The sequence below is a fragment of the Medicago sativa genome, chromosome 4 (assembly GCF_051527215.1).
Source record: "Medicago sativa cultivar Bolivia chromosome 4, Bolivia_mono, whole genome shotgun sequence".
NCBI lineage: Eukaryota > Viridiplantae > Streptophyta > Magnoliopsida > Fabales > Fabaceae > Medicago > Medicago sativa.
In genome coordinates, this window is record NC_140752.1 from 37,208,300 (window position 1) to 37,235,434 (window position 27,135).

General features: G+C 32.3%; 2 protein-coding genes and 1 pseudogene across 2 annotated transcripts; 2 read left to right on the forward strand and 1 right to left on the reverse strand.

Moving 5' to 3' along the window:
- Positions 1-4,611: 4,611 nt before the first annotated feature.
- LOC146929148 (uncharacterized) lies at positions 4,612-5,646 on the forward strand (annotated as a pseudogene).
- Positions 5,647-15,879: 10,233 nt separating this feature from the next.
- Positions 15,880-16,386, forward strand: LOC146929149 (uncharacterized). Its single transcript, XM_085707229.1, has one exon. The coding sequence runs from the start codon at positions 15,880-15,882 to the stop codon at positions 16,384-16,386; it is 507 nt and encodes a 168-aa protein (XP_085563355.1).
- A 7,961-nt stretch (positions 16,387-24,347) lies between these two features.
- GLYI8 (Lactoylglutathione lyase / glyoxalase I family protein) lies at positions 24,348-26,088 on the reverse strand. The gene is made up of 2 exons (XM_085701210.1): positions 25,729-26,088; positions 24,348-24,759 (listed from the first exon to the last, which is right to left on the reverse strand). Exons 1-2 carry the CDS (start codon positions 26,071-26,073, stop codon positions 24,502-24,504), a joined length of 603 nt encoding a protein of 200 aa, XP_085557336.1. The 5' UTR covers positions 26,074-26,088; the 3' UTR covers positions 24,348-24,501.
- Between the last annotated feature and the right edge of the window lie 1,047 nt (positions 26,089-27,135).

A 27,135-nucleotide genomic window follows, 5' to 3' on the forward strand; every position in this document is an offset into this window, starting at 1 on the left:
TTGTACCTGGAATGGATTATATCTCTAAATAAATTAAGTATTTGCTATGAGAAATATCAGTCAATCATCAAATATTTGTTATGAGAAGTATCAGTCAATCGTCAAATGATGATGACCAATGCTGCAAAGATATAAAATAAGGGAAATGCTTGAGATAGCGAGAAATGACGTAGTGACAATTTCACGAAGGCTAGGCTTTGCAGCGTTATACAATTCAAATTCCACTACCCCGTTTTTGCCGGCAAGCATGAATTGTGAGTGGTTCAACAATAGTTCGGGACAACTTTATACAATAATATTTACATTGAAAAATAAGAAAAAATTAATAATAAAGATGAAGATAATAATAAAAACAATGAAATAGTTGTTATCAAATATTATAAAGTAATAGACTAAAAATATGTGAAAATACTATAAATAATAAAATCACATTAATGATAAAGACGACATTAATGAGTCATGTGATTTTTATATATCATTGAAAAATATTTGTAATTTTTTTATCAATTCTTTTAATTTTATATAAATTTATAAATAATAAATATGTATTAAAGAAGTAGAAAATGTGTTGTAACATTCCAACTTTAATTAATGATGGAATAAAACTACTTAAGATTTTCAATGTTATATGAAATGGCATCAAACTCAACAATTTCTTAACTATTTGGCTGAATTGCTATGGGAACAAGAAACAAGAATAATTTCAGGATGGCAGCTCTTGTCCCTCGTTTGAATATGTGAGTTCTCTAGTAATCTTGAATTTGATTAGATAGGGATGTATTTGTTAGTTTGGTTATGGTGGAATTTTAAGAATTGTTGGTTAAAATTCGTATAGACCTATACTGTCAGAAAAGCAGTAGTAAATACTTGTGCTTACATCGTTTTTTGAGTGGGAATAGAACCATTTGAAAATAGACAAAATTTAACACGAAATAGGCTCTGGAAGAACTTAATTTCGTTATTCTATGTTTGATAAAACTGAGTTAGAAGTTTGACTTACTGAATTAAAATCTGCATCATTGCTGTTGGAATGTTTCTGTCATGTCTCATTGTTCATACTTCACTTTGGAATGAGACTTGTACCATTAGAAAGAAGACAAAAAATTAACTTGAAATAGGCTTTAGACTGGCTTAAATCGATTATGTTATGATGGAGAAAACTAAGTTACAAGTTTCAATTGTTTAATCAAAAATCTGCACTAATGTGGTTGGAATGTTCATGCTAAAATATTCGGTTCGCCAGCTAGATTGAAAGGACAATGACTGAAGCGGAGGTTTGAAACTAAGGTTTTAAGAGCAAGAGAAAAGGGCTGAAGGGAAAGCAACGACATGAGCTTGGAATTGGGGCATAAGCTGTTGAGAGAATCCAGAATTGTTATGGTGAGTTCCTATTAGCTTAGTTCCCACCCTTGGGTTAAATTATGTTTTGGTTGAGTGAGATAATTGTAATTAGGTATAATTATTGTATGATAGCTTCCCTAGTGTGTTGGTATCGTCATTTCTGTTAACTCACAAAACAGTAATAGGCAGCTTTGTTGTGTAATAGGCAGCTTCAGATCAATCGGCTTTAGAATAAATTTAAGTGACCATACTAGGACACTTGAGAGAATGGGATATACGAATGAATATGATTAGTATGATGGGAAAATGATTATTAACTCTTTATGGGAAAGATTACCAACCCTTAAGAAGAGGATATATGACAATGATATGTTCGAAACTCTTTATGTTTCTCCCATATTTTTTATATTTATAAGTGAAATTTATTTATTAATGTTTTTTATTAGAAACACAAGGTGAGATAAAATCATATGCACGTCATAAAGTATATTGGTAAATGTAAATTAAATATATATATGGTTGATTTGTTACGAATTAAAAAAAAAAGTAATATTGACATTCAATAATTTATAGATTTTATAGAAAAGTATAATCATGATAAAAACCACCTCTTTAATCCCCGTGAGCTTAACTCAGATGGTAAGGATATTTCATATTATATGTTGGGGATAGAGTTCGAACTTCGGACACCCCACTTCTCCACAATTAAATTATGTGAGCTCCAGCCACTAGGCTACTTGACAAAAAACACCTCTTTAAAAATACAATTTATGGCCCATATTGTTATAAATTAAAATAAAACTTGATATTTATTAATTTATAGATTTTATAAAAAATCGGAATTTATTTTGTTTGTTTGTCGTAATTAAAATATCAATTTTTAAATAATTTTGTTTGTTTGGATACAATTATAAAAAAAAATTACAAAATTGCATCATTCTTTTGACACTAGTTTTCTCTCATCTACAAAATCTATTTGTTGAAAGGCTACTCTTAACAACTTTTCATTTGAAGTTGTTATTAGATATTTTTTGTAGATTATATTTTTTTTAAATGTTTCTCTCATATTTTTTATATTATTTATAGGTGAAATGTATTTATTAATGTTTTTTATTAGAAAGACAAGGTGAGATAAAATCACATGCACATCATAAAGTTTATTTTTAGTAAATGTAAATTAAATATATGACTGATTTGTTACAAATTAAAAAAAGTGATATTGACATTCAATGATTTATAGATTTTATAAAAATGTATAATAAATTTTATGATTGTTTATCATGATAAAGACCATCTCTTAAAAAAAACAATTTAGGGTCTATTTTGTTAAAAATTAAAATAAAAGTGATTTTGATATATATTAATTTAGAGATTTTATAAAAAAAAAAAATAATTTTTTTTTTGTGGTGGCCGAGGTTTGAACCCAGGACCTTGCATACATTATGCATTGTCCAATACCAACTTCCAATACCAACTGAGCTATGCTCACGAGGACTTATTTTGTTTGTTTATAGTAATTAAAATCAAATTTTTTAAATAATTTTGTTTGTTTGGATAACACCATCAAAAAGGGGATTTTTGTTACAAAATTACATCAATCTTTTGACACTTATTTTCTCTCTTATCTAAAAAAAATTCAATATTTTGTTACAAAATTACATCTAAAAAAAAAAATTAGAATGAGGTTACAAAATCAATATTTTGTTACAAAATTACATCTAAAAAAAAAATCAATATTTTGTTACAAAATTACATCTAAAAAAAAAATCAATATTTTGTTACAAAATTACATCAATATTTTTGTTACAAAAGTACCTAACTAGTTCAATTTTTTTAGTTTGTTTGGATACAAATATAAACAAGAATATGGAATGAGGTATAATTGAATTTTTGCTGGTTACTCTCTCCGGTCCTTAATATAAGAAAATTTTCAAAAAAAGTTTTGGTCCTAATTATAAAAAAAAGTCACAACATTTAAGATGTAGTTATTATTTAAAAGACTTTTTTATCCCTCATTTAATGATTGTCTTTTTAATATTAGTGGATGCATTTAATGTTTCACAACATTCTATAAGAGTATATTTGTCAAAATGTTTAAAAAGTTACAACAATTAATGATAGCATTGGTATTAATGTTTTTTGGTTTTTCTTCTTATAATAAGGACCAGGGGGTATTATTTTTCATAATCAGAGAAAGAGAAAGATTTGTAAACCTGATTTTTTTTTTTTTGACAAGAACCTGACTTATTTTTATTATGGAAATTTTTAATTAAAAAATACCAAATCTTTTTTATTTTGGAAAATGAATATATGCACGTGCAAATTTTCCTTTAAAGTTGTAACCAAAAATAAAAATTTCCTTTAAAGCACGGTTAGCATATGTAAACAAGTAATTTAGTTTCTGTACCGTATATATATATATATGTGTTTCAACTCTGAATCATTCATCAGAGTACAGGGAGACAGTTTTGTACCAAAAAAACAAAGAAATAGTAGCACTGAAATCTGAATCGGTACTTTTTATCTCTATTTTTTTTCCCACTCTGTCTCTAATAATCTTGTTCTTTGAACTTTATCTTTTAGGTGAATGACATGATTTTATTCATTCTGTTGACCTTTGTCTCAGTATATGGATTCACCTGCATTCTTTTCTTTTGACGATTTTTTATTTTATTTCGTGTTGCTTTACTTAACTTATTTTTAGGGTTTGCTTTGGCATTCTTTGTTGGTTTGTGTTTTTTCTTTTGAAGATTTTCTTTCTTTGTGTTGCTTTACTTGCTTTAACATCAGGGTTTGCTTTGATCTCGTTTTTTTTTCTTTCCGTCTGTGCTGTTTCTTTTTATTATGAAAAGCCATTGTTTCTTTTATGTTGATCGTGTTTTGTTGTTTTTTTGGTTTCGCCTTCTGCGGCGGCAAATGCTTGTAGTTTCTGTTTTTCCCTTTCTTGCTCTCCTTGAGCAGTTTGGGTTTGATATAGACAACCTGAGTAAAACTTAGGGTTCAGTGATAAAAAGACAAATTTTAGATTGAGGTTACCGGTTTAAGTCCACGGGTACCCTTAGAGAAGGTAAATCTAAATTATGTTGCAAGTGTTCTTTAATCTTTAATGTCTTCTCTACTTAGACTAGAGTAGAATCGTTTTCTTGTTTTTTTTTTTTTATAAGCAAGTATTTCTTCACTCAATGGTTGAATCAAAAGATGAACCATTGCATCAACAACATCATTTTGATTTCTTTTTATGCCAACATTTACAGCTATCATCATCGTATCATGTCGTTCTCATTCTATATAACGGCACAGGAAGTGGTAAAGTCTTTGAAAGAGAGTCTCATGGCACTGAATCCCAAAACTCATGTTGAAGATAAAGTTCTTACGAAAGCTTTAGAGGAAGTTGAAAAGAATTTTGGAACAATGAAAACTATGCTTTCTGAAAATGGAAAATATTCAGAATCATTGAATTTAGATCGGGTTTCACAGTTCGTGGAAGAAATCTGCAAGGAGGATGTTCTTACTCTTGTAATTCAAAAGCTGCCAATACTTGGATGGCAAGCAAGAAAGGATTTAGTCCACTGTTGGTCAATATTTTTCAAACAAAAGATTGTTGACTCCAACGATTATTCGTGTGTAGAATACATTGAACAACACATTGAATTACTAGACTTTCTTCTTGTTTGCTATGATAAGAATGGAATTGCGCCGAGCTCTGGCATAATGTTGCGGGAGTGCATCAAATTTCCTAATCTTGCAAAAGGCTTATTGGAATCTCCAAGATTTGGGCTGTTCTTTAAATATGTAGATTTGCCTAACTTTGATGTAGCATATGATGCATTTTCTACATTAAAGGACCTTCTCACTAGACATGTTAATGTGGTCTCTGAATATTTGAAAACTCACTGTGATGAGTTCTTTGATCTATACAATGAGAATCTCTTGAAGTCGCCTAATTATGCCACAAGGAGGGGGTCTATAAATCTTCTGTTGGATATTCTTTTGGAAACTTCTAAAGAAACTTCCGATGCTCAGATAATGAAGCGTTACATCTCACAAGTTCGTTATTTGAAAGTTGCAATGACATTGTTGACAGATTCAAGTAAAAAAATTCAGTTATCAGCTTTCGATATTTTCAAGGTTTTCGTTGCGAATCCTAATAAGCCTCGAGAAGTGAAAATTATTCTATGCAAGAATAAGGAAAAACTGCTAGAATTGCTTCATAAATTATCTCTGGAAAAAGATTCAAAAGAAGATGAGCAATTTAAGGAGGAAAAGGAGTTTATCATCAAAGAAATTGAAAGAATATCAATCTAAGTGGTTTATTCTATACCATTTTTGTTTGCGGTACACTGATTTTTTTTTTTTTAGCCATGTTTGTGGTACACTTTGTGTTGAATATTTTTACTCATTGAGTTGTTTTTCTTTGCCTTGATGTAGTATTTGTTAGCTTTTCAGTTAGTTACTTTCTGTATGTACATTTAAAGTACCTTTGTTTCTTTTCATTTTTTGAGTATCCTCTTTGATCACAATGATATTATTACAGACAATGATAGTAAGTATTGAACAAAATATTGCATGACATGAGAAAACAATATATGACATGATAGAATTCTACTGGATAAAGATATATAGATGATGTTGAAATATAAAAAGAGTATTTTGGTATTTTTTTACAGGTTGTACTCTAGATAAAAAATTGTCTCATGATTTAGAGAGGTACAAGAATTTCAGTTTTTCTCGGTCTCTTGCTGCATGTTTTGTCTTTAACAATTTCTAAATCACACAAGATACAAAAAATAATTCAGTCCAATCATCTATTTTTAGCAAATTTCCCTAAAAAAAAATCTATTTTTAGCAAATCAAATACACATGTGCAGCATCTAATACATAGTATTAATATTATGAAGAGGAAGCTAAAGAGCTAGGCCAATAAATCAATTCCGTGCTCATTTTTACAATGATATAAGAGTTAATTTGTATACACTTACGCAGTGTAAAGCTTTGTTACACATAAATTCAATTAAATCATGAGTTTAATTTATAAACATCGATGATACAACAAAGTTTTACATATGTATCAAATGATATGATTTCACATCAATTAATAAAGCATGCCGAGTCATGTTCTTAATTTATTTAATGAAGTGTTAATACACCATTGAATGTATGTATAAAACTTTGTTATATTATCAGTGTATATAAATTAAACTTAAGTGACCGTACTAGGACATTTGAGAGAATGGGAATACGTATGAATACGATTAGTATGATGGGAAAATGATTATGAACTCTTTATGGGAAAGATTACCAACCCTTAAGAAGAGGACATATGACAACGATATGTTCGAAACTCTTTATGATTCTCCCATATTTTTTATGTTATTTATAAGTGAAAGTTATTTTCTTTCAAAAAAAAAAGTGAAGTTTATATATTAATGGTTTTTATTAGAAACGCAAGGTGAGATAAAATCATATGCACGTCATAAAGTATATTAGTAAATGTAAATTAAGTATATGACTGAATTGTTACGAATTAAAAAAAAAATGATATTGACATTCAATAATTTATAGATTTTATAGAAAAGTATAATAAATTTTGTGATTGTTTATCATGATAAAAACCACCTCTTTTCAGCTAATTAAAACTAAAAATTAGATTGGTAATCATATAAAACTAGTATTCATATCCTCCTGATGATTTCTCATATGTTTTCAGTTTGTCTTTGGTTGTGCTTGAGTAGTAACCATAAACAGTTTCATATGCATGATCGGATGTCTTATCTTCAGTTTTTTGGAAAAAGGAACAATTTGATCCTTAGGTACCCAAATGGGTTAGTACCAGAAAATTGTTTCCTCTCAATTATGAACCTTAGGAAATTAATATTTGACATGACTATTGATTTTGCAACTGGTGCAAAACTAGTATTAGAAGGATGATTAATTCTGGCACAAGGATCATAAACCAAGAACACATTTCATTTGGATCGTACCTCCATAATAAACTATAGCCACCCTAGTTACTTCCCTTCGATCAGATAATAAGTAATTATAAAAATGAATTCCAAACATTTCTTCAAGAGATGAATTTTAGCTCGCAGCTCTTCATTTGCTTTTATTAATTTCAAACTATCTTCTTTAAGAATGATGTATTTTTTAGAACCAAAGGAATATTTGAGATTCTAACATCTAATTAGTTTTGATGATCAAGATATTTTAATTGCCTACCAGTTAATAACAACACCTTGGATCCGCAAATCGCTGCAAGATTTTATCTTCTACGTTTGGTTATTTGAGATTGTTTACCAACAATAGCGAATCAATTTGGGAGAGGTGTTTTTGACGGAATTCGTTGTGTGGTGTCCAGGAATTTCAGAGTCGGAGGAGTATTTGTTTGCGAGGTGCAAACTTGCAAGGGCTATTTGGAATGATATCTTGAAATGGATATGAGTGGTTTACGTGGTAACAATAGTTTCTGTTTTCATATAAAAAGGGGAAGCAAACGAAAGAGTTGTTGTTGATATGACACAATTTTTTGGTATTTTACTCTTGTTCTGGACCGGTCAAATAACTAGGCCCAATTGAAATAGATAATCATGGGAAACACGCGATTCTACGATTTTACGATTTACTTAGTTCTGCGATCGCAATGAATTCTTTCTTTTTCTGTGGTTATCTCCCTTAGAGGATGGTCCTAGGTTTTCATTAGATTTTCTTGGTTGTCTTCGTTATTTTTGATCATCTGTATTGCTATTTCAATCTCCCCCTCTGGTTTTCTTCATCATTCCCTTCAACCCGGTTGATCTAGGTTCTATCGTTCTTTATCTTCCTTGGCTTTCCCTTCTTGTCCCGCTCATGGAGTTTTCACCATCATCACCAAACATGAATAGCACTAATCAACAGAACAATCTCAATTCTGTTTCCAACCCCAATTCCCATAATCAAATTTCTCACGACCATGATTCTTTCTTGTCTCTTCTCAATTTTGTTAACAACCAACCTGAATCATCACACTAACCTGCTGCGTGGAACAACCACCACCATACATCACCCACTAACCACAATAACCACCAATACCCAGGCAACCCCCAAAAAAAACCCTAAAACTCATACCTTGCAGTATCATACACCAAACATCCATATACCATCCCCCTTTTTCACCCAACCCTTCAACAATCAAGAAACATCACCAAATCACCAAGAAATCTTTGCCCATTGCCACTCTTCTCCCCAACCTTCTTCAAGTTCACCACATGTCCCAAGATTCTTTGTGTATCGTGATGCAGAGGTCTCTGAGGGAGTTAATTCCTGCAAAAGAAGCATATTGGGTAAGATAATTACTGACAAACATATCTATATATGTTCTTTTCAATCTGGTATATCTGCTATTTGGGGTGCCCCTGCTGGGCTCAGCATTCAAGAACATGAAGGGAATGTTCTAAAATTCTACATGGATAACCTTGAAGACCAAGAAAAGATTATGCAGAGGAGCCCATGGATCTTTCGTAACTCTTGGCTCATACTACAACCCTGGGATAGGATCACTGACCCCCAAAACTATAAGTTTGATCAAGTTCCTATTTGGATCCAGTTATGGGGATTGCCTCGTCATTGCAAAACAAAGGCCATGGGAAAGAGCATAGGTAGCCTCTTAGGCCAGGTTTCTGAAGCTGAATTATATGAATATCCAGGGAAAAAGGTTATAGTCAAGATAAGGGTGGATATCCAGGTCAGAAACCCTATCACTCCAGGCATACACATAGGCAATACCATAGATGGCACAAACTGGATTGACTTCAGATATAAGAACCTGCCTCAAATGTGTTTCGATTGTGGTTTAGTTGGGCACCCAGGGAAATTCTGCAAAAATCCAAAACTGGAAATTGAGAAATCTGCCCCCATAGGACCTTGGATTGGATCCAACATATATGGCAGAAGAATTATAGACCCAAGAGACCGGAAATTCTACAGCAACCCTACCATGGCTAAAAATTATGGTCAGGTTAGCCCATCTGCACCTGAGGATCTACTAAAACAGCTAGAAGATATGCGTATACAGGAAACAAGGGAGCAGCATCAACCCTTGAACCCATTGAAGCGCCCCCATGAAACTCCTAATAATAGTCCAACTCAGAATCAGTGGAAGAATATATTTAGTGGGAGAATATATTTAGTGGAAGAATATATTTAGTGAAGAAATATAATTATTTAGAATAATGAGGCTTTAGGGCAGAATTGGAATTAAGAGAAAATAAATAGGTTAAGGTTTATATAAAAAGGAGAGCTAGAGTTAGAAAATTATATTACGTGCAAAACTGTTTTGGAGAGAGAGGAGAAACCTAGAGAAAGAGGAGAAACCTAGAGAAGAGAAGAGTCAGAGAAGAGAAGTCTATAGAATCCTTGCAATCAATCAATCTAAGGTAAGGGTGGGACTATCATTCAATAATCTTGAGTCTATGATTCTGGAAATTTCATTTAACATGTTGTAGGTTTAGTTTTTGAGAATAGGAGAATTATGGTTAAGAGTGATAATTGATGATTTATGTTATGTTGTTGTTGATTTGTAGTTGTCGATGATTGTTGTTGTTAATGTCATATTATGAATTGGGTATGAATTATGTTGAGTTGTTGTTGTTGATTGTGATGATTTTGAATGAATGTGAAGTTTGAATAATATAAGTTTCTTTTCCTAAATTTTTCTTATCTCTGTCCCGAATTTTGAAATAGAAACTGGTATTGATCGGTACAGAATTGGTCTTAGGTGTAAACATAAAAGTTGTAGGTATGGAAGTTAGTTTTCTAATGTTGTTGGTCTAACGTCAAAATGATTTATAGAACTTGAGTTATGGCCAAATTACTGCACGTAGGTCACAGTGAATTTTTATGGACTTTTTGCACAACTTTTTCGAATTTGAAACGAAAACTGATATTGATCGGTACAGAATTGGTCTTAGGTGTAAACACAAAAGTTGTATGTATAGATATTAGTTTTCTAATATTGTTGGTCTGACGTCAAAATGATTTATAGAACTTGAGTTATGGTCAAATTACTGCATGTAGGTCACAGTGAATTTTTATGGACTTTCTGCATAACTTTTTCGATTTCGAAATGAAAACTGGTTTAATCGGTACAGAATTGGCATTGGGTGTAAACATGAAAGTTTTAGATAATTTTGTTAGTTTTCCAGTGGCTTTGGTTTGACATGGAAATATGTTATGTATAATTTATTATGTTTTTACAAAATTGCATGATGAATTATTGATGTTTGAATACGATGTTATATGATGAATTGTTGATGTTTGAAATATAATATTAACGATGATCTGTGAAGTTGTTATAAGATGATTTAATGTAATTGGTCTTAGGTGTAAACACAAAAGTTGTAGGTATGGAAGTTAGTTTTCTAATGTCGTTGGTCTGACGTTAAAATGATTTATAGAACTTGAGTTATGGTCAAATTACTGCACATAGGTCACAGTGAATTTTTATGGACTTTCTGCACAACTTTTCTGAATTTGAAACGAAAACTGGTATTGATCGGTACAGAATTGGTCTTAGGTGTAAACACAAAAGTTGTAGGTATGGATATTAGTTTTCTAATATCGTTGGTCTGACGTCAAAATGATTTATAGAACTTGAGTTATGGTCAAATTACTGCACGTAGGTCACAGTGAATTTTTATGGACTTTCTGCACAACTTTTTCGATTTCGAAACGAAAACTGGTATTGATCGGTACAGAATTGGCCTTGGGTGTAAACATGAAAGTTTTAGATAATTTTGTAAGCTTTCCAGTGGCTTTGGTTTGACATGGAAATATGTTATGTATAATTTATTATGTGTTTACAAAATTGCATGATGAGTTGTTGATGTTTGAATACGATGTTATATGATGAATTGTTGATGTTTGAAATATAATATTAACGATGATCTGTGAAGTTGTTATAAGATGATTTAATGTTGTTACTGATGATATATATAATCGTATATGCATTATGTGAATTATAAGTGATGTTTTGAGACGATGATTACAATTTGATATTGTTATATCTTGAGATTATTGATGTACTGTCATGTTGCTGTTTACTATTGATTAAAGCTGCATGTGTCGGTCTAAGATGTGAGATGTTGATCCAAATTATTGGAGTCATATAAGACGTTCATGTTGTCTAAGTTGTAAGATGTTGAGTCCATGCATACTCATTTAAAGACGAGGGCTCATGCCCTAGGAGCTTTTGCTCAATAGCGACGAGGGCTCATGCCCTAGGAGTATATTTATGCTCAAAAGCGATGAGGGCTTATGCCCTAGAATGGTACCACATGCATGAGTAAAATGATATAGTTGCATAGTCGAGTTAAGTTGCATTGTTGAGTCAAGTTGTTAAGTTCATTTATGAAGTTGATATTGATGTTGATTATGAAGTTGATTATGATGATGATAATGATGCTACATGACCATTGTTGTGATATGTTGATGATGTTTATGTTGTTAAATATAATTGTTGAATTATATGCTTAACATTATTGTTTGTGAATCTCACCCCTTCTGCTTGGAAATGTTGCTCTTCGTATGAGTAACTTTGCAGGTAATCGAGATTATGTAGCTGTTGATTGCTATCGTGAGTGGCTATCTCTCACTGTGTCTTTAGGTGCTCTGATACGTAACGGGATGGGAACTTTTGTGGTTATTTTCTATTCTTTACGTACTGCTTATGATTTTACATGACTATGATTTAGTTTTTGGATTATTACGAGATGTTTTGATGAGGCCTTCGTGCCAAGACTAATTATGTTATTGAATTAAAATCCGCTGTGAAGTTTTTGAATATTTATGTGGACCAATTTATGAAGGATGAATTGTTATTTATTCCATTTATGATTTTTAAGAAGTGTAGCATTCCGTTTATGTTGAATGACTCTGATTTATATGTGAAATTTTTATGTTGGGAAAACAGTGTGTTACAAACTCTACTCAAATCAAGGCTATGGAATGGACAGGGAACAATACTTCAGTCATACACCAACTAGAAACTATCAGCTTCTCATCCCAAACAAAAAAGCTCAAAGTGGATACTGAAAACCATCAAAAACAATTGGCAGGCCTGCAAGAGCAGGCTGGCCAAGGAAGATGAAGCTTATTTCGTGGAACTGTCAAGGGACTGGTAATCCTAAGACAGTCAGAGCCCTAAAAAAGCTCATTTGGGCAAGCAAACCTGATATTGTGTTCCTCATGGAAACCAAAAAACTTAAGTCTAATTCCTCTAATCTCTGTAATATAGGTGATCTGAATGGTTATTTTTTTGTTGATTGTTCCACTGCTGGTGGAGGTAAGGCAGGTGGCCTAGGTCTGTTATGGAACAAAGATTCTGTTAACATTGAAATAAAAGGTTTTGATTTTCACTATATTGATATGTTTGTCTCTGCTCACGCCCCTAACTCTCCTACTTGGAGAGCCACTGGTATCTATGGCTATCCCTAAAACCAGAACAAGTTCTTTACTTGCAATTTGATTACTGATTTGGCTACCACTAACTATCAGCCAACTTGGCTAGTTTTTGGGGATTTTAACATAGTTTTAAACAATCATGAGAAACAAGGGGGAAACCCCATTGATGAGAATATTGCAAACTGTTTTAGAAATACTATCAATGTGTGTCATCTGAAGGATTTAGGTTACCAAGGCTTACCTTTCACTTGGGCCAACAACCATGACCCTGAGTCTTACATACAATGCAGATTAGATAGATTCTTAGCAACTGATGAGTGGTGTTCCATTTTCCCAAATTTTAAAAAGCATCACTTGCTCAAGTTTAAATCTGATCACTGCCCTATTCTTTTAGATTGTTTTACCTCTTTTACTTGTCATTACAGATATCAAAAACCAAAAAGGTTTGAACAATAATGGCTCACTGATGAGCACCACAAAGATATTGTTCAGGGCCACTGGAATCACTCTACTGGGGATATAAAAGCTAGACTCCAGGATACCCTTCAAGCTCTGCATTCCTGGGGTAACCAAACGTTTGGTACCATTCCTGAGAAGATTAAAGATACTCAAAAAGAGCTCCTTAGCTTGGCTGCTCACAGTGACCAACAAGAGGCCCAACTTAAGATTAAGACTAAAGAGTAGGAATTGGATGAACTTCTAGCTCAAGAAGAGCTTTGGTAGGAATCAACGCTCTAGAGTGTTATGGCTGACCAGTGGGGACAAGAACACCCACTTTTTCCATCAGAAAGCAAATCAGATAAGGAGGAACAACAAGATTGAGTCAATTACCAATCAAGATGGCAGAATAGTCAATGAGAGACAACACATAGAAGCTAGTTTCCTTTCCTACTTCCAGGACATTTTCACAAGTCAACAAACCTACAACATAGCAGATACTACTAGAGTGGTGCAGAACAAGGTCAGTCCTGATATGCAAGAAGATCTAGCAGCACCCTTCTCTGAAAATGAGATCATTACTGCTATCACTAGCATGAAAGGTCTGGCTGCTCCTGGCCCTGATGGGCTCCCAACTTTGTTCTACCAGACTCATTGGAATATTGTGGGCCCTGACATTATTAAAGAAGTCCTCAATGTGTTAAACAACAATGGTGGACCCCACCCTTTTTAACCAAACTCATATTTGCCTTATCCCCAAAAACAAACACCCTGTCCAGCCTAGTGACTACAGGCCTATCTCTCTTTGCAATGTTAGCCTAAAAGTCATCATCAAAGTTATTGCTAATAGGATAAAACCTATTTTAGCTAAGATTATAAGCCAAAATCAAAGTGCTTTCCTCCCTGGTCGCCTTATTTCTGATAATACTATCATTGCCAATGAGCTCTTCCATTATTTCCACCATACCACTAGCAAACCTGGTTACATGGGTATGAAAACTGACATGGCAAAAGCCTATGACAGGGTGGAGTGAGTTTCCTACAGGCCACTATGTTATCTATGGGATTCCCCAACCATCTAGTCTCTACCATCATGAAATGTGTCACCATTGTCTCTTTTCACATCCTCATAAATGATCAACCTTCTAAACCCTTCACCCCTCAATGTGGCCTAAGACAAGGGGACCCCCTTTCACCTTATTTGTTTCTCATATGTGCTGATGTACTATCAAATCTCCTTATCAAAGCTCAGGACTCTAATACTATTCAAGGCATTAAAATAGCCAAAGAGGCCCCCAGAATTTCTCATTTGCTGTTTGCAGATGACAGGCTTATTTGTTGCAAAGCCACCATTGAGGAAGCTCACAATATTAAAGACATCATTACCCAGTATGAGAAGGCCTCTGGCCAAAAGGTCAATTATGATAAATATGAAATCATCTTTAGTAAAAAAAACCAACGAAGATATTCATAATGAGATTCTCCAAATTCTTAATATGAATAAGGTTGAAAATTTCTCTAAGTACCTAGGAATGCCTACCCATATTGGTAAATCTAAGAGGCATGTATTTGACTTTCTCCAAGACCGTATCCTTAAAAAACTCAAAGGATGGAAAGAAAAGCACCTCTTATTTGCTGGTAGAGGTACTATAATTAAAGTTGTTGCCCAAGCCATCCCCACCTATATTATGAGTGGTTTCCTCCTTCCTAATCACTTCTGCCACAAACTGGAAAGCCTTATCTGCAAATTTTGGTGGGGAAGTTCTACTGACACTAAAAAGATCCATTGGATCAGCTGGTTTAAGATGTGTAAAACCAAAAAGAATGGTGGAATGGGGTTCAGCGGGCTTAGAGCTTTTAACGAAGCTCTGCTTGCCAAGCAAAGATGGAGAATTCTAACTCAACCTAATACTCTGATGTCTAGAGTGCTACAATCTAAATACTTTCCCCACAGCTCTATAGAGGATGCCACCCAGAAGAATAACATCAGTTACTCTTGGCGCAGCATCTTGCAGGCCAGATGGGTCATTAAAAAAGGGAGTTTATGGACAATAGGCAATGGGAATTCCATCAATATATGGAAGGATAATTGGCTCCTAGAGCATAATGGATTCAAAGTTCTCAACACAAAACCCCCCCAACAGATCCACCAACAAGTGGGACATTGAATCCCTAAACCAAATTTTTCCCCCTTTTGAAGTTGATCAAATCACTAGAATTCCTCTAATCAATCCTACTGATGAAGATGAGTTAATTTGGGCCCACACTCACAATGGAAGTTCTATAGTAAAGTCTGGCTACCATGTCATTTGTCAATGGACGGATCAGGAAACAAATAGCCCCAGCAGCTCAACTACTACTCAAGATCCAGTATGGAATAAAATCTGGAAGCAAAACATACCTCCTAAGCAAGCAAATTTAATTTGGCGCATTCTCCATTCAGGTCTTCCTGTCAAAAGTAACCTCATGAAGAGAGGAATATGATTTGAGTCTCTATGTCCAAGATGTGGAAAAGATGCTGAAACCACCACGCACCTCTTCATGCAATGTGAGTGGGCTCAGAGGACTTGGTTCGCTTCTCCTCTTACTCTCCAGTTCCAACACATGCAACAAGGAAATTTTACCGAATGGTTAAAGCATCAGATCAGACATGAAAATAAGGAAAGTATGGAAATGATTTTGTCATTGATTTATGGAATCTGGAAGGCTAGAAACAACTTAGTATTTCAAAGTCGGGACATACCTATTAGCGAAGTGATTCACAGATCTCTGCAGACTCTCACCGATTACGAAAGGCAAAATCTTAAGCTTCAACCCAGATCTACTTTGACCAACCCTGACTTGAACTGCCGTGACACTTGCTGGAAACCTCCGACGAGTACATCCCTAAAGCTAAACGTGGATGCTCACCTTATAGGTGATGGCCGTTGGGGTTTAGGTCTTGTACTTCGTCGGAGCGATGGAAGGCCAGTCATGGTAGCAACGAAGGTGGTTAACATTTTGGGTGATGCAACTACTGCAGAAGCTATGGGAGTAAAGGTCGCTCTAGACTGGATCTGTGAAGGAAGATGGGAGGACGTCCTTGTTGAGAGTGATTCGAAGCTTGTGGTAGATGGAATCAATAGCCATAGGTTACCTAGGGGATATTGGGGATCTGATAGGAAACTATTGTAAGGAGAAGATGAAGAATCTCCAGAGAGTCTCTCTTAGGTGGGTTAGTAGACAAGGCAACTGGGCTGCCCACGCCGCTGCCAAATGGGCCTCTAGTGAACCCAATAAGGAGTGGTATTGTAATTTCCCCACCCCCATTTTCACTCATATCCAAAAAGATATGAGTCTTTTAATATAAATCCAGCTTGGTTTTTGTCCACAAAAAAAAGGCACAATTTTTTGGTCGATTTAGAAGGCAAGAAATGATATAATTTTCTTTTCAAACTCTCTAACGCTAGAGAAGGTTGATAGGATAAAACACTTGCTTTGGAATTGGTTTTTGGGAAAAAAGAAAGGGTGGCCTGGTTTTGTTTGGTATTGCAATTCAGATAAAAAAACTCATTAATGACTTATTATATTAAACTGTGAACTACACCCCCATTTTAACAAAATCAAAATAGCATATTCTCTAGTCAGGTTACTTTTTTTTATTTCTTTCTCATCATACGATGGGGGAAGATCCATCACTTTTTTAATTTCTTTCTCATCATACGATCAGGAGAAGATCCATCACCCAGATAGATAAAACGCATGTATACTCTTATTCTCATTAACGCTAATTCCTTTAATTTAAAAAAAAAAAACAATTGCATATCAAAAAAAAAAAAGTGCTACAGTACATAGAAGAGTATTATACGATACAAATATTACATCATGAATTGTGTCTCAATTGCTTGATTAATATAAAGTTTCGATCATAATGTAAATTAAAAAGTTATATGCTGGTAGTGTTTAGAATTTTTTTCATTGTGGTTTACTTTTATTATTACGTTTAATTTTTTCATCCTTATATTTTCTTGTTAAGTTTATTTTTCTATAAAGTATAAACACTAAAATCAAAATAAATATAAAAATAAAATTTCAGCAATTAAAAATTAATTTAATAATGATATATATAAAAGATGTATTTGATCAAAAAAAATAAATTTTTTTTGACCAAAATCAAAAAAATAATTTTAAATTACTAAATTCTAAATACTTAAATACTACTCCCTTCGTTCCTTTTTAAGTGTCTTTATAGGGTGCATTTTTTGTTCCTATTTAACTGTCATTTTGGTATTTTTGGTCCCTATAAATATACAAACTTTTCGTTTTAGTCCCTCCAATTTTCTTTTTGATTTTTAGTCATCCAAAAGTTTTTCATCGTCACTTTTGGTACCTCTTTTCAAATAAACTCATATGTAGAATTCATATTTTTCAATAAAATGAAAAAAAAAAAATATATTTTATCAATGCTTTAAGTTCTAAGAACATGGTTCAGGAGGTCAAAATTATGTTACCAAATTTATTTAACCAAATAATACTGAATGTTTTGGTTTTTTGTGGAGTCAGAAATATGTAGGCGGGGGTTACAATAGAATGTTTTGGTTTGGACTTTGTGATTTCATTTTACTATAGTCCCATTGTCCATTATTGTGCTAATAGCCCATAAAATAAAATATCATTAAACCTTATCATGTGGGGTCAAATTTTTTGTGAAATCTTTAAAAACAAAAAGTCACCAATGGGTTGCAAGTAAACACTCTCAGCCATTCAATATTTTTATTAATATATCAAGGGTTCAAATTCACCTTTCCCATGGTGGGAAATGATTAACCTTTCCCATGGTAAACGTCACCAAAAGAAAGCTCTTCTTGTATTATTGTTTAATGACATTCAAACCTAAATTGCATTACTAGATAATTTTTCGAGGTATTAGGGAGTTTTAAGCAAGTAGAGTAGTACTTCTACTTCATATCATTGTGTGAATTTATTACCTATAGTACTTATATCTTCCTACATTAAATGAAATTTATTTGTTTGCTGCTAAAAAAAAGAAAAAGAAATTGTGCCCTCACTTCAATTACCTGGCCTCATACACAAACCTATACATGCAAAAGTGGTAAAAATAGAGATATAAATATAACATGTATTATATCAAGATAACATTTATTTGATTATTTTATTTCTCACTTGAGGAGCAGATGAAAAAATAGATTAGTTCCATGTAATACGTTTTTCCCAGGTATTTTTAAACTCGTTAAAGAAATAGACTCCGTCTGGGCTAATTTCACGCATACATTTGGATGTACATGTTGCTTCATCCTTTGTGGAATCATAAATTACAAAATTATGTTGCACATTATTCCATTTAATGTCACACGAATAGAGAGTAGTTCCACCAGGGTTGGCTTGGAAAGACCATTCTACAATTTGTCCACTGTGCATTGTTTTTTCTCCAACATCATTATTTGTTGATCTACAATGTAGAGTGAGAACGGTGTCAACTTTCAAATCATTTTCAACATGCACCGTTGTCGTCTTAACATTCATCTGACCTACTCCTAATCGGCAATGCACATGGCCAGCTGCCGTGATCACCAATATAACAACAATAATCAAGACATTCATCATCGTATTTTTTACTTACCACTAACTCTAAGCAAATTTAATCAAGTCTAATGCATTATCTTACACTCCGAAATCTCTATTTATAAGCCACAACTAAATGTATTGCAATAAAGATGGTCAAAAAGTTTCATCTCTTTGATGGATAAAGCTTCTTTTGTGGTCAAAGTTTTTTTTTTTTGGTAAGATAGTCAAAGATTTCATTGTTGAATACATCGTTTTTATTGTTATTAATAATAATATTTACTTAATATATCATATTAATAAGGTCATAAAATCATATTATAAACATGCAGATATTAAAGATAAGTAACAGACAAAAGTGAAGTTGACTCGCTAATGAATGTTTGTCTTTTTTAAGGGTGTGAAAATAGGATGAATTTGTTGATCAACCTTTTAAACTTGTCATTTTTTCCCTCAAAAAAACTTGTCATTTTTGTCGGAGTGAGTCGGGGTTTTTAACCTCATTAACTTGATTTTTTTTAGGGGATTTTATTTTATTTTTAACGTCTATATTATATATAAAAAAATAGAAGCTTTTGAAGTAACTTTTTCATTATTTTAATTATACCTTTGAACAATTTTTTTATAATAATTTTTTTTAATGTCATTAAAAAAAATAAAGATTTATATTATATTTCATATATTATTGATGTCATTGGAAAATATAAACATAGTTTGCTTGGTTTGTTATACTTTGAAATTCTCAAACATCATTCTAATCTATATACTTTTTTAATTAAAATTAAAATTTCATAAAAAACACCATTCATAATTACAATTTACAAACGTTAACGCAACGAAAAGAGTGGAAAGATGTGAATGTCCGTATTTCCGCTAGTCAAAATAAAACTTTATTGAATAAAGGTGAGAAAAGTACAAATATAACTTAATATGCATATCATAATTTTTATACCAATATTCATGCATATTTTAATCAATAAAGTTAAATTAATAATTAAATTATAAAATAAGTTATAAAAACTAACATGGAATAAAAAATCCGATGAAAAAAATGTAGGAAAAGCAACAACAATGACAACAGCAATCAACATGTAGTGAAAGCAGGTTGTGACAACAATTTTCTTTTGAAGGGACTACAAAAGATTTTTAAACAACGTAATTATTTACAAACTAGATTGCTGACCCGTGTGTCGCACGAGTTTATTGTTAAGGGATTGACATACGAATAATAAAATGCAATATATAATTGGTAACAGTGAAAAAAAGAACCGGTGGTAATTCATAGTAGACAAAATAAAACACTTCATAAAATGTATAAAATCTGAAAATATTATAAAAGAAAATTCGGTAATCCTATCAATAATTCGGTAAAAGAAATATGAAAATTTTAGTACATTTGCATGTAGTTTCATCACACATTGCGAAATACTTCCTCATATACGACGTTAGACGTCACATTGGTATCTTCACCATCTTCATCAATGATAAATATCTTTAGTCCTTCTGTGGATGTAACTCTTGAAACAACAACATACCGTGAGAAAATACAGGTGTTGGTAGATATACACCAACATGTTTAAGCGACTGCCCTTGACTTTTGTTAATTGTCATTGCAAAAGATATAGTCAAAGGAAATTGTCTTTGTTGAAACTTAAAGGGAATCCTGACATCTGAAGGCGATAGAGATAGCCTGGATACAAAAACCTGATCACCAACATTACTTCCAGAAATGACTCTCCCCTCAATGACGTATCTTCCCATCCTAGTGATAACTAATCTGGTTCCATTTCATAATCCATATCGTGTATCTATATTTCTCAACAACATAATTAGCACACCAACCTTTAACCTTAATTTGTGATTAGGCAGTCCAGAAGCAGTGATAGTGTTGAGGAATTCAGGTGTATGAACATCGTCAATATGATCACCGTTTAAGTTACGCTGAATAGGTGAATCATAACTCAAATAAACCTTCTCCTCACCTGGAACCATGTCCAACAAAAACCATTATTTAAGTTATATGCTTCGAAAAACATGCTTTTTTAGGTGTCTATCTAGCTAATAAAACAACACCTGCGTACACATTCTGTTCCATAATTAATTCTTTTTGAGCAGCTGTTCCATAATAATTAATACAATTAAATTGATGATGATATTATTATTTAAAAACAATGGTGTAAACATCTCAAACTAAAAACAAAAAACGCAAAAAGGATATTCCAATTCTCAAAAAAATATGCATATCGATAAAATGCATGTTAAATTAGAATACTTGTTAAGCAGTGGTATGAGAGGAAGGTTGTAAGATCACGTCCTTCGATTTGCAAAAATCAAAATATCAAAATATATGATTCTTCTGCTGTCTGTGTAATTTACCACGGTTTAGGTTTTTTTTTTTAGAGAAACACGGTTTAGGGTTTGCTATATATAGCCGAGTTTGCATGGAAATTAGGGTAGCCGAGTTTGCATGGAAATTAGGGTATTCTGTTTGTTAACGTATTAAATAAGTGTACAACAACTTGTAAAAAAAAGTCTACAGAAACAATAGATATATACAAACGATGACACAACAGGATAGGAATGAAAAGCTCATCAGTGAGGAGAAATATTAAGGATCAAAATATATGATTCTTCTGCTGTCTGGTAATTTACCACAGTTTAGATTTTTTGTTGTTGAGAGAAACACGGTTTTGGGTTTGCTATATATAGCCGAGTTTGCATGGAAATTAGGGTATTCTATTTGTAAACGTATTAAATAAGTGTATAACAACTTGTCAAAAAAATGTCTACAGAAACAATAGATGTACACTAACGATGACACAACATGATAGGAATGAAAAGCTCATTAGTGAGGAGAAATATTAGGGATTGCTGCATTTTAGAGGGAATTTGTTAGTTTAAATTGGTGCACTGCATTTTAGATGGAATTTGTTAGGTTATATTGCTGCTAACCTAATGCAGCATTTTAGAGGGAAATTATTAGGTTAAGTTGCTGCAGACCTAATAAAATTAATAAATAAGGACTCCTAGTGGATTGATACTCTTTTTACTACTTGATAGAACACTGCACTTGCGGAGCTTTCATATGCAAGCCCCAAAAATATCACTAGAGAGGAGATTTTGACGGTTACTAGGAGGAATCTCCAAAACAATCAAATTCAAATGATCCACAAAAATGCTAAAGTTAGCAAGTTAATCAGCACTTGTATTTTCTTCAGGTCAAATAGTTATTTGCACATGTTAATTCATTTTTTGCAGCTTCCTAATATGATGAACTAAAATAGGGATATTCCTATTAAACTTGAAATTGTGACAAATAATAACAATTAATATCTTAAGAGTCATTTTCTACTATAAGATGATCAAAGTGCTCCCTCCAAGCCACATTTATACCCAAATACAACCCCCACATTTCAGCATGTAACTAGGGGTGTTCGCGGTCTGGTTTGGATCGGTTTTGAAAGGAAAAGTCAACCGATCCAAAATAAAAATCATGTGCGGTTCGGTTCGGTTTGAACGATTATTCTAAAAAAAATCCGATCCGATCCAAATATATGTGGTTTAATTTGGATCAGTTTTTGGACATCCAAAGTGCAACATGTAATTTTTTTATTAATATTAATATTACACATACACAGTAAAATAATAGGTTTGATACAAAATATAACACAAATGTATTAAAAAAGTTAACATTATACAATGAAAATGATTGATTATATTTGAAATAGATGAAGTGGTAATAATATAAATTAAATTAATGCAATATATAATACTAATAAAATAATAAATAAGTATTAAAATCTACTTTTACGGTTCGGTTCGGTTCGGTTTAGTTCGTTTTAAAAAGGTGATCCGAAATCCGATCCGATCATAGTGGTTTCTCCAAAACAACATCCAAATACATCCAAAAATATTCGGTTTTTTGCGGTTTTCGGTTTTTTTGGATCGGTTTAGATTTGAACACCCCTACATGTAACGCATCAAAGACTTCAATCGTCTTAGTGTATCCTTTAATTCATTTCCATACGAATCACAAAAAAGATCACCACAACCCAAAATATGACCCATATCCTTGCACGCACCATTGTTGTTGAGCTTGATCCAACCTTCTTGTGGTTGCTTTCATCGTATATAGATGGTGTCGTTCAATGGTGACAATAATCAAGGTAAAATTTTAGGTAGAGTTTGGGGAAAATCCCTCCACAATAACTATTAAAGATGTTATGCTTGTTGAAGGGCTTAAGCACAATCTCTTAAATATAAGTCAATTTTGCGACAATGGGTATATTATAACTTTCAATACCCAAGGTTGCAATATTGAGCACAATGCGGATAAGGAAATTTTGTTTAAGGGAGTAAGAGTATAAAATGTCTATATGTTTGATCTAGATGATGTGTCATTAAGTTGTGCCAAAGTGTCTTGTTACCAAGAGTGAAGACTTTTGGTTATGGCATAAACGTCTTGACCATGTTCACTTTGACTTACTAAATGGAGTTACGTCCAAGGATGTGGTAGTCGGTTTACCCAAAACAAAATTTGTAAAAGAAAAATTATGTGATGCTTGTCAAAAAGGAAAACAAACTGGAGTCTGTTTTAAACTTAAAAATGTGATCTCTACCACAAGACCTCTAGAACTTCTCCACCTAAATCTTTTTGGTCCCTTAAAACGCCTAGAAGGCAACTATTACGGATTTGTTATTGTTGATGGCTACTCTAGATTCACATGGACATTATTATTATTATTATTATTATTATTATTATTATTATTATTATTATTATTATTATTATTATTATTATTATTATTATTATTATTATTATTATTATCTATTAAGGATGAAACCTTTGATGCTTTTGCAGGAGGGTAAACTAAAGTTTCAATTGATCCAAAGTTTTTTTTTCCACAGGAGGGTAAACTAAAACTCGTCTAAATGATAAGGGTGTAAACACTATTTAACCTTTTCGTTAATTTGGGGTGTAACAAAAAATTCATGGGGTGAAACTAGAAAAACTGATCAATTGTTTAACATTTCTTTTATAAATTTTCAAAAATTCTTTGGATTTTTTCTTCTAAATGGAGCTCTTCATTTCTGTCGAGAAATGAAGGGAATCCTAGCCCATATTTTAGTTGACCTAACCGATTAGATAGAATTTTTAGCTCCTTCAGTCAGCCCAAGATAAGATAGAGTTTGTAGTTCTTCCAACCAATTTTGACCGATTTATAACTTAAATCTAACTAATGCTAGCAATATATATTTTAAAATACACGTTTTGATTGGTTAAAATCAACACGAATTCCACAAAATTATATATGATCCACATGATTTGGTGGTACCATACCATGTGTGAACTTTATCCAATCAAAAATATGTGTTAGAAAATGTTCGTTGAAGAATGTCTTGCTAACATTCCTCTTCTAATATTATTTTTTAATTTTTTACCGAGAGCTTTTCTAGTTGAAGCTAGAAATAAATTTTCTTTTCATGGAATCAATCAATTGCATTTTTTTGTACACACAAATAATTAACATCATATATCTAGAAAGAACATATTTAAAGGATATATACATCGATCATATTTGAGACAATTCTTTGGTTTACTTATTTTCTTAAAATCAAATTTCCATTAGTTTAACCTATGAAAGCAACTAGTTTACTCTTTATCAATGAAAGTTTGCTTATAAAAAGAAAAAAAAAACTAATCAAAATAACTTTATGAAAACTCAAAGTTTATTTTACATTATCATGCTCATTTTGATTTGTCTCCACAGGTGGTGTGTGGCGATCCATTGGAATCTTTATCTTGCCTCGTGAATCAGCAGGAATGAGTTTTAGATTCTCACAATTGCATATTTCAACCATGAATCCATCTGGGTCGTTGAAAAAAATTTGATCCATAGTTGTTCCATCTTCTGCTTCTAGATTCCTTTTCTTGTACTTCACATTCATTTCCTTCAATTTTTTCTCCATGCCTTTTACATCTTCGCACTAACAAACAATTGCAATGCAAAAACAAAAATGCAAATCATACCAAGCAGATTTCTACGTTGTAAATGCAGTTAACAATAGAAAAACACAAATCTTTTGTAATGTTTTATTGTACCTGCTTGTGTATTATAAAAGCATAAAAGAAATCGAAAAATTTACTAAAATGTGATAGGAGACATGGATTTGTTGATTAAGTCCGTAATTGTTACTCTTTTTTATGTCAATTCATATTTATAAGATAGTTCAATAGTTTGGTTTATCAAATCAAATACTTAAAAATTTATAAGTTATCTTCTAAGTTACTATGTGATCTAAGCTCATTCATTGTAAGTGAACTTATAACTTTTTTTGGACCAGAGCATAATTAACTTAGTTGGTTCAACAAATATATTCCCTCTATCCTTATATAGAAGGACTTATTTGACTAAAAATTTGTTTCTAAATATAAGCTCCATTTCAATTTATTAGATTTAGTTATTATTTTTTTCTAAACATACCTCTATTTTTTTTGGTGGTGGTCAGAGTTTGAACTCCGGACCTTACATATATTAAACATACCTCTAATTAGTACTAATGGTTTGTCTTGAAATATTTGTTCTGAAAGAACTTGTTTGAAATATGATAAGTCAAATTTAATACACATATAAATAAAGGACAATTTAGCAATATTAACACAAAAAATTGACACATTAATTACACGTACAATTTTTCTTAAGAAATGTGAACAAAAAGGGATATATGTATAGGACATAGCAAGTAGAATATTTAATTTAAATATAGTGTTTACTTCCTCCTATCTCGTTTATAAGCAATTTTTCAGTTTTTAGATTCATTAAATAACTAATACATCTGGACTATATATAATCTGAATACATCAGTGAAAAAGTAAAAGTTGTTTATAAATGTAACTAGAGCAAGTAAATAGTAAATTAAAACTTTCACACACGTATTCACTTGGACAGTATTTACCTGAAATGATATATGATTGTCTTGAGGATCCAAGTCATGTTGAGCATCAACTGAAGGCAATTTGTGTTCCTCTTTGGACTGCACCAAGTGAATACCAACTCCATAATTAAACAACCAAGCACCTTCAAAATCCAAAACTTGAGGCCTCTCAATCAAAACAAACCCTAACACCTTTGTGTAAAAGTCTATGGATTCCTTCACATCTCTGCATAGCCTTGAAATATGGTTTAGTGCCATTAATGGTGTTTGGTTATTCTCCTTAGCTCCTTCATCTCCTTGCCTCTCATTTTTCTCTTCTTTTTTGTTACTGTTTCTTTCCTCGTCTTTAATCTCTTGTTTCTGCATTGTTATTCTATTGCGGAGTATAATTTCTTGTTATTCATATAAAAAAGGGTATATTGATGGGGTGGTGAAAATGGGAAAGAGGAAAAATGCATGGATTTGAAACGTGGAAGAAAGATGTAATAGAAGCATGCATACGTGTGTGAATGTGTTGGCTAAAGACGCAATATTCGATCTGGACGAGGTTGCTTGGATCGTACACAATACAATGAGCTATTTTGGCATGCGGTGCATGCAGCTCTTTCCCAAGAAACTACTCCCTCCGTTTCAAAATGAGTGTCGCTTTAGCCAAAAAAATTTGTTTCAAAATGAGTGTCGCTTTCAGTTTCCAATGCAATAATAACTTTTTCTTTTCAATTGTACACTCCAATTAATACTCTGTACACTACTTCCAAAGTATTACTTTTAAAACTAACCAATAGTTAATAAGGATAATTTGGTAAAATAACCATTCTCTTTCTCTTAATCATTGCATTTCTTAATATATGTGTAAACAACTAAAACGACACTCATTTTGAAACGGAGGGAGTATTTTTTTTGGGGTCATATTAACGGCCCCATTGGCACCGATTAAGAAAGCCCAAAAAAGAAGTTTTAATTGAAAATATCACTTTTTATAATAAATTGACTCCACTTTATAATATTTGATTCTTTAATCGGTGTTTAAGGGACTTCAGTTAGTGTTTCTCTTCTTTTTTTAGGAACTAGTGTGTCTGTTTTTTCGTCATTTTTATTGCGTTAATGCTACGAATAATAGCTTTTATGAAATTTTGATTAAAACTACAGTTAAAACTCTATAAATTAATAATGTCAGGACCGGAGAAATTTATTAATTTAGAGAGTTATTAATTTATCGATAAATTAATAATTATTAATTTAAAGAGTTTTTAAGTAATTATACTGTACATACCAAACAAAAAGGCAAATTAGTCTATGCCTCTTAGAATTACGTTGCAGCGAACATTGGGACTCAACGTAAATTAGTAACTAATGTGTTCATATGCATTGGAAATCAATAATGACTTTTGAAGTACAGTAAATGTAAACAAGAGGAACAAATGTGTT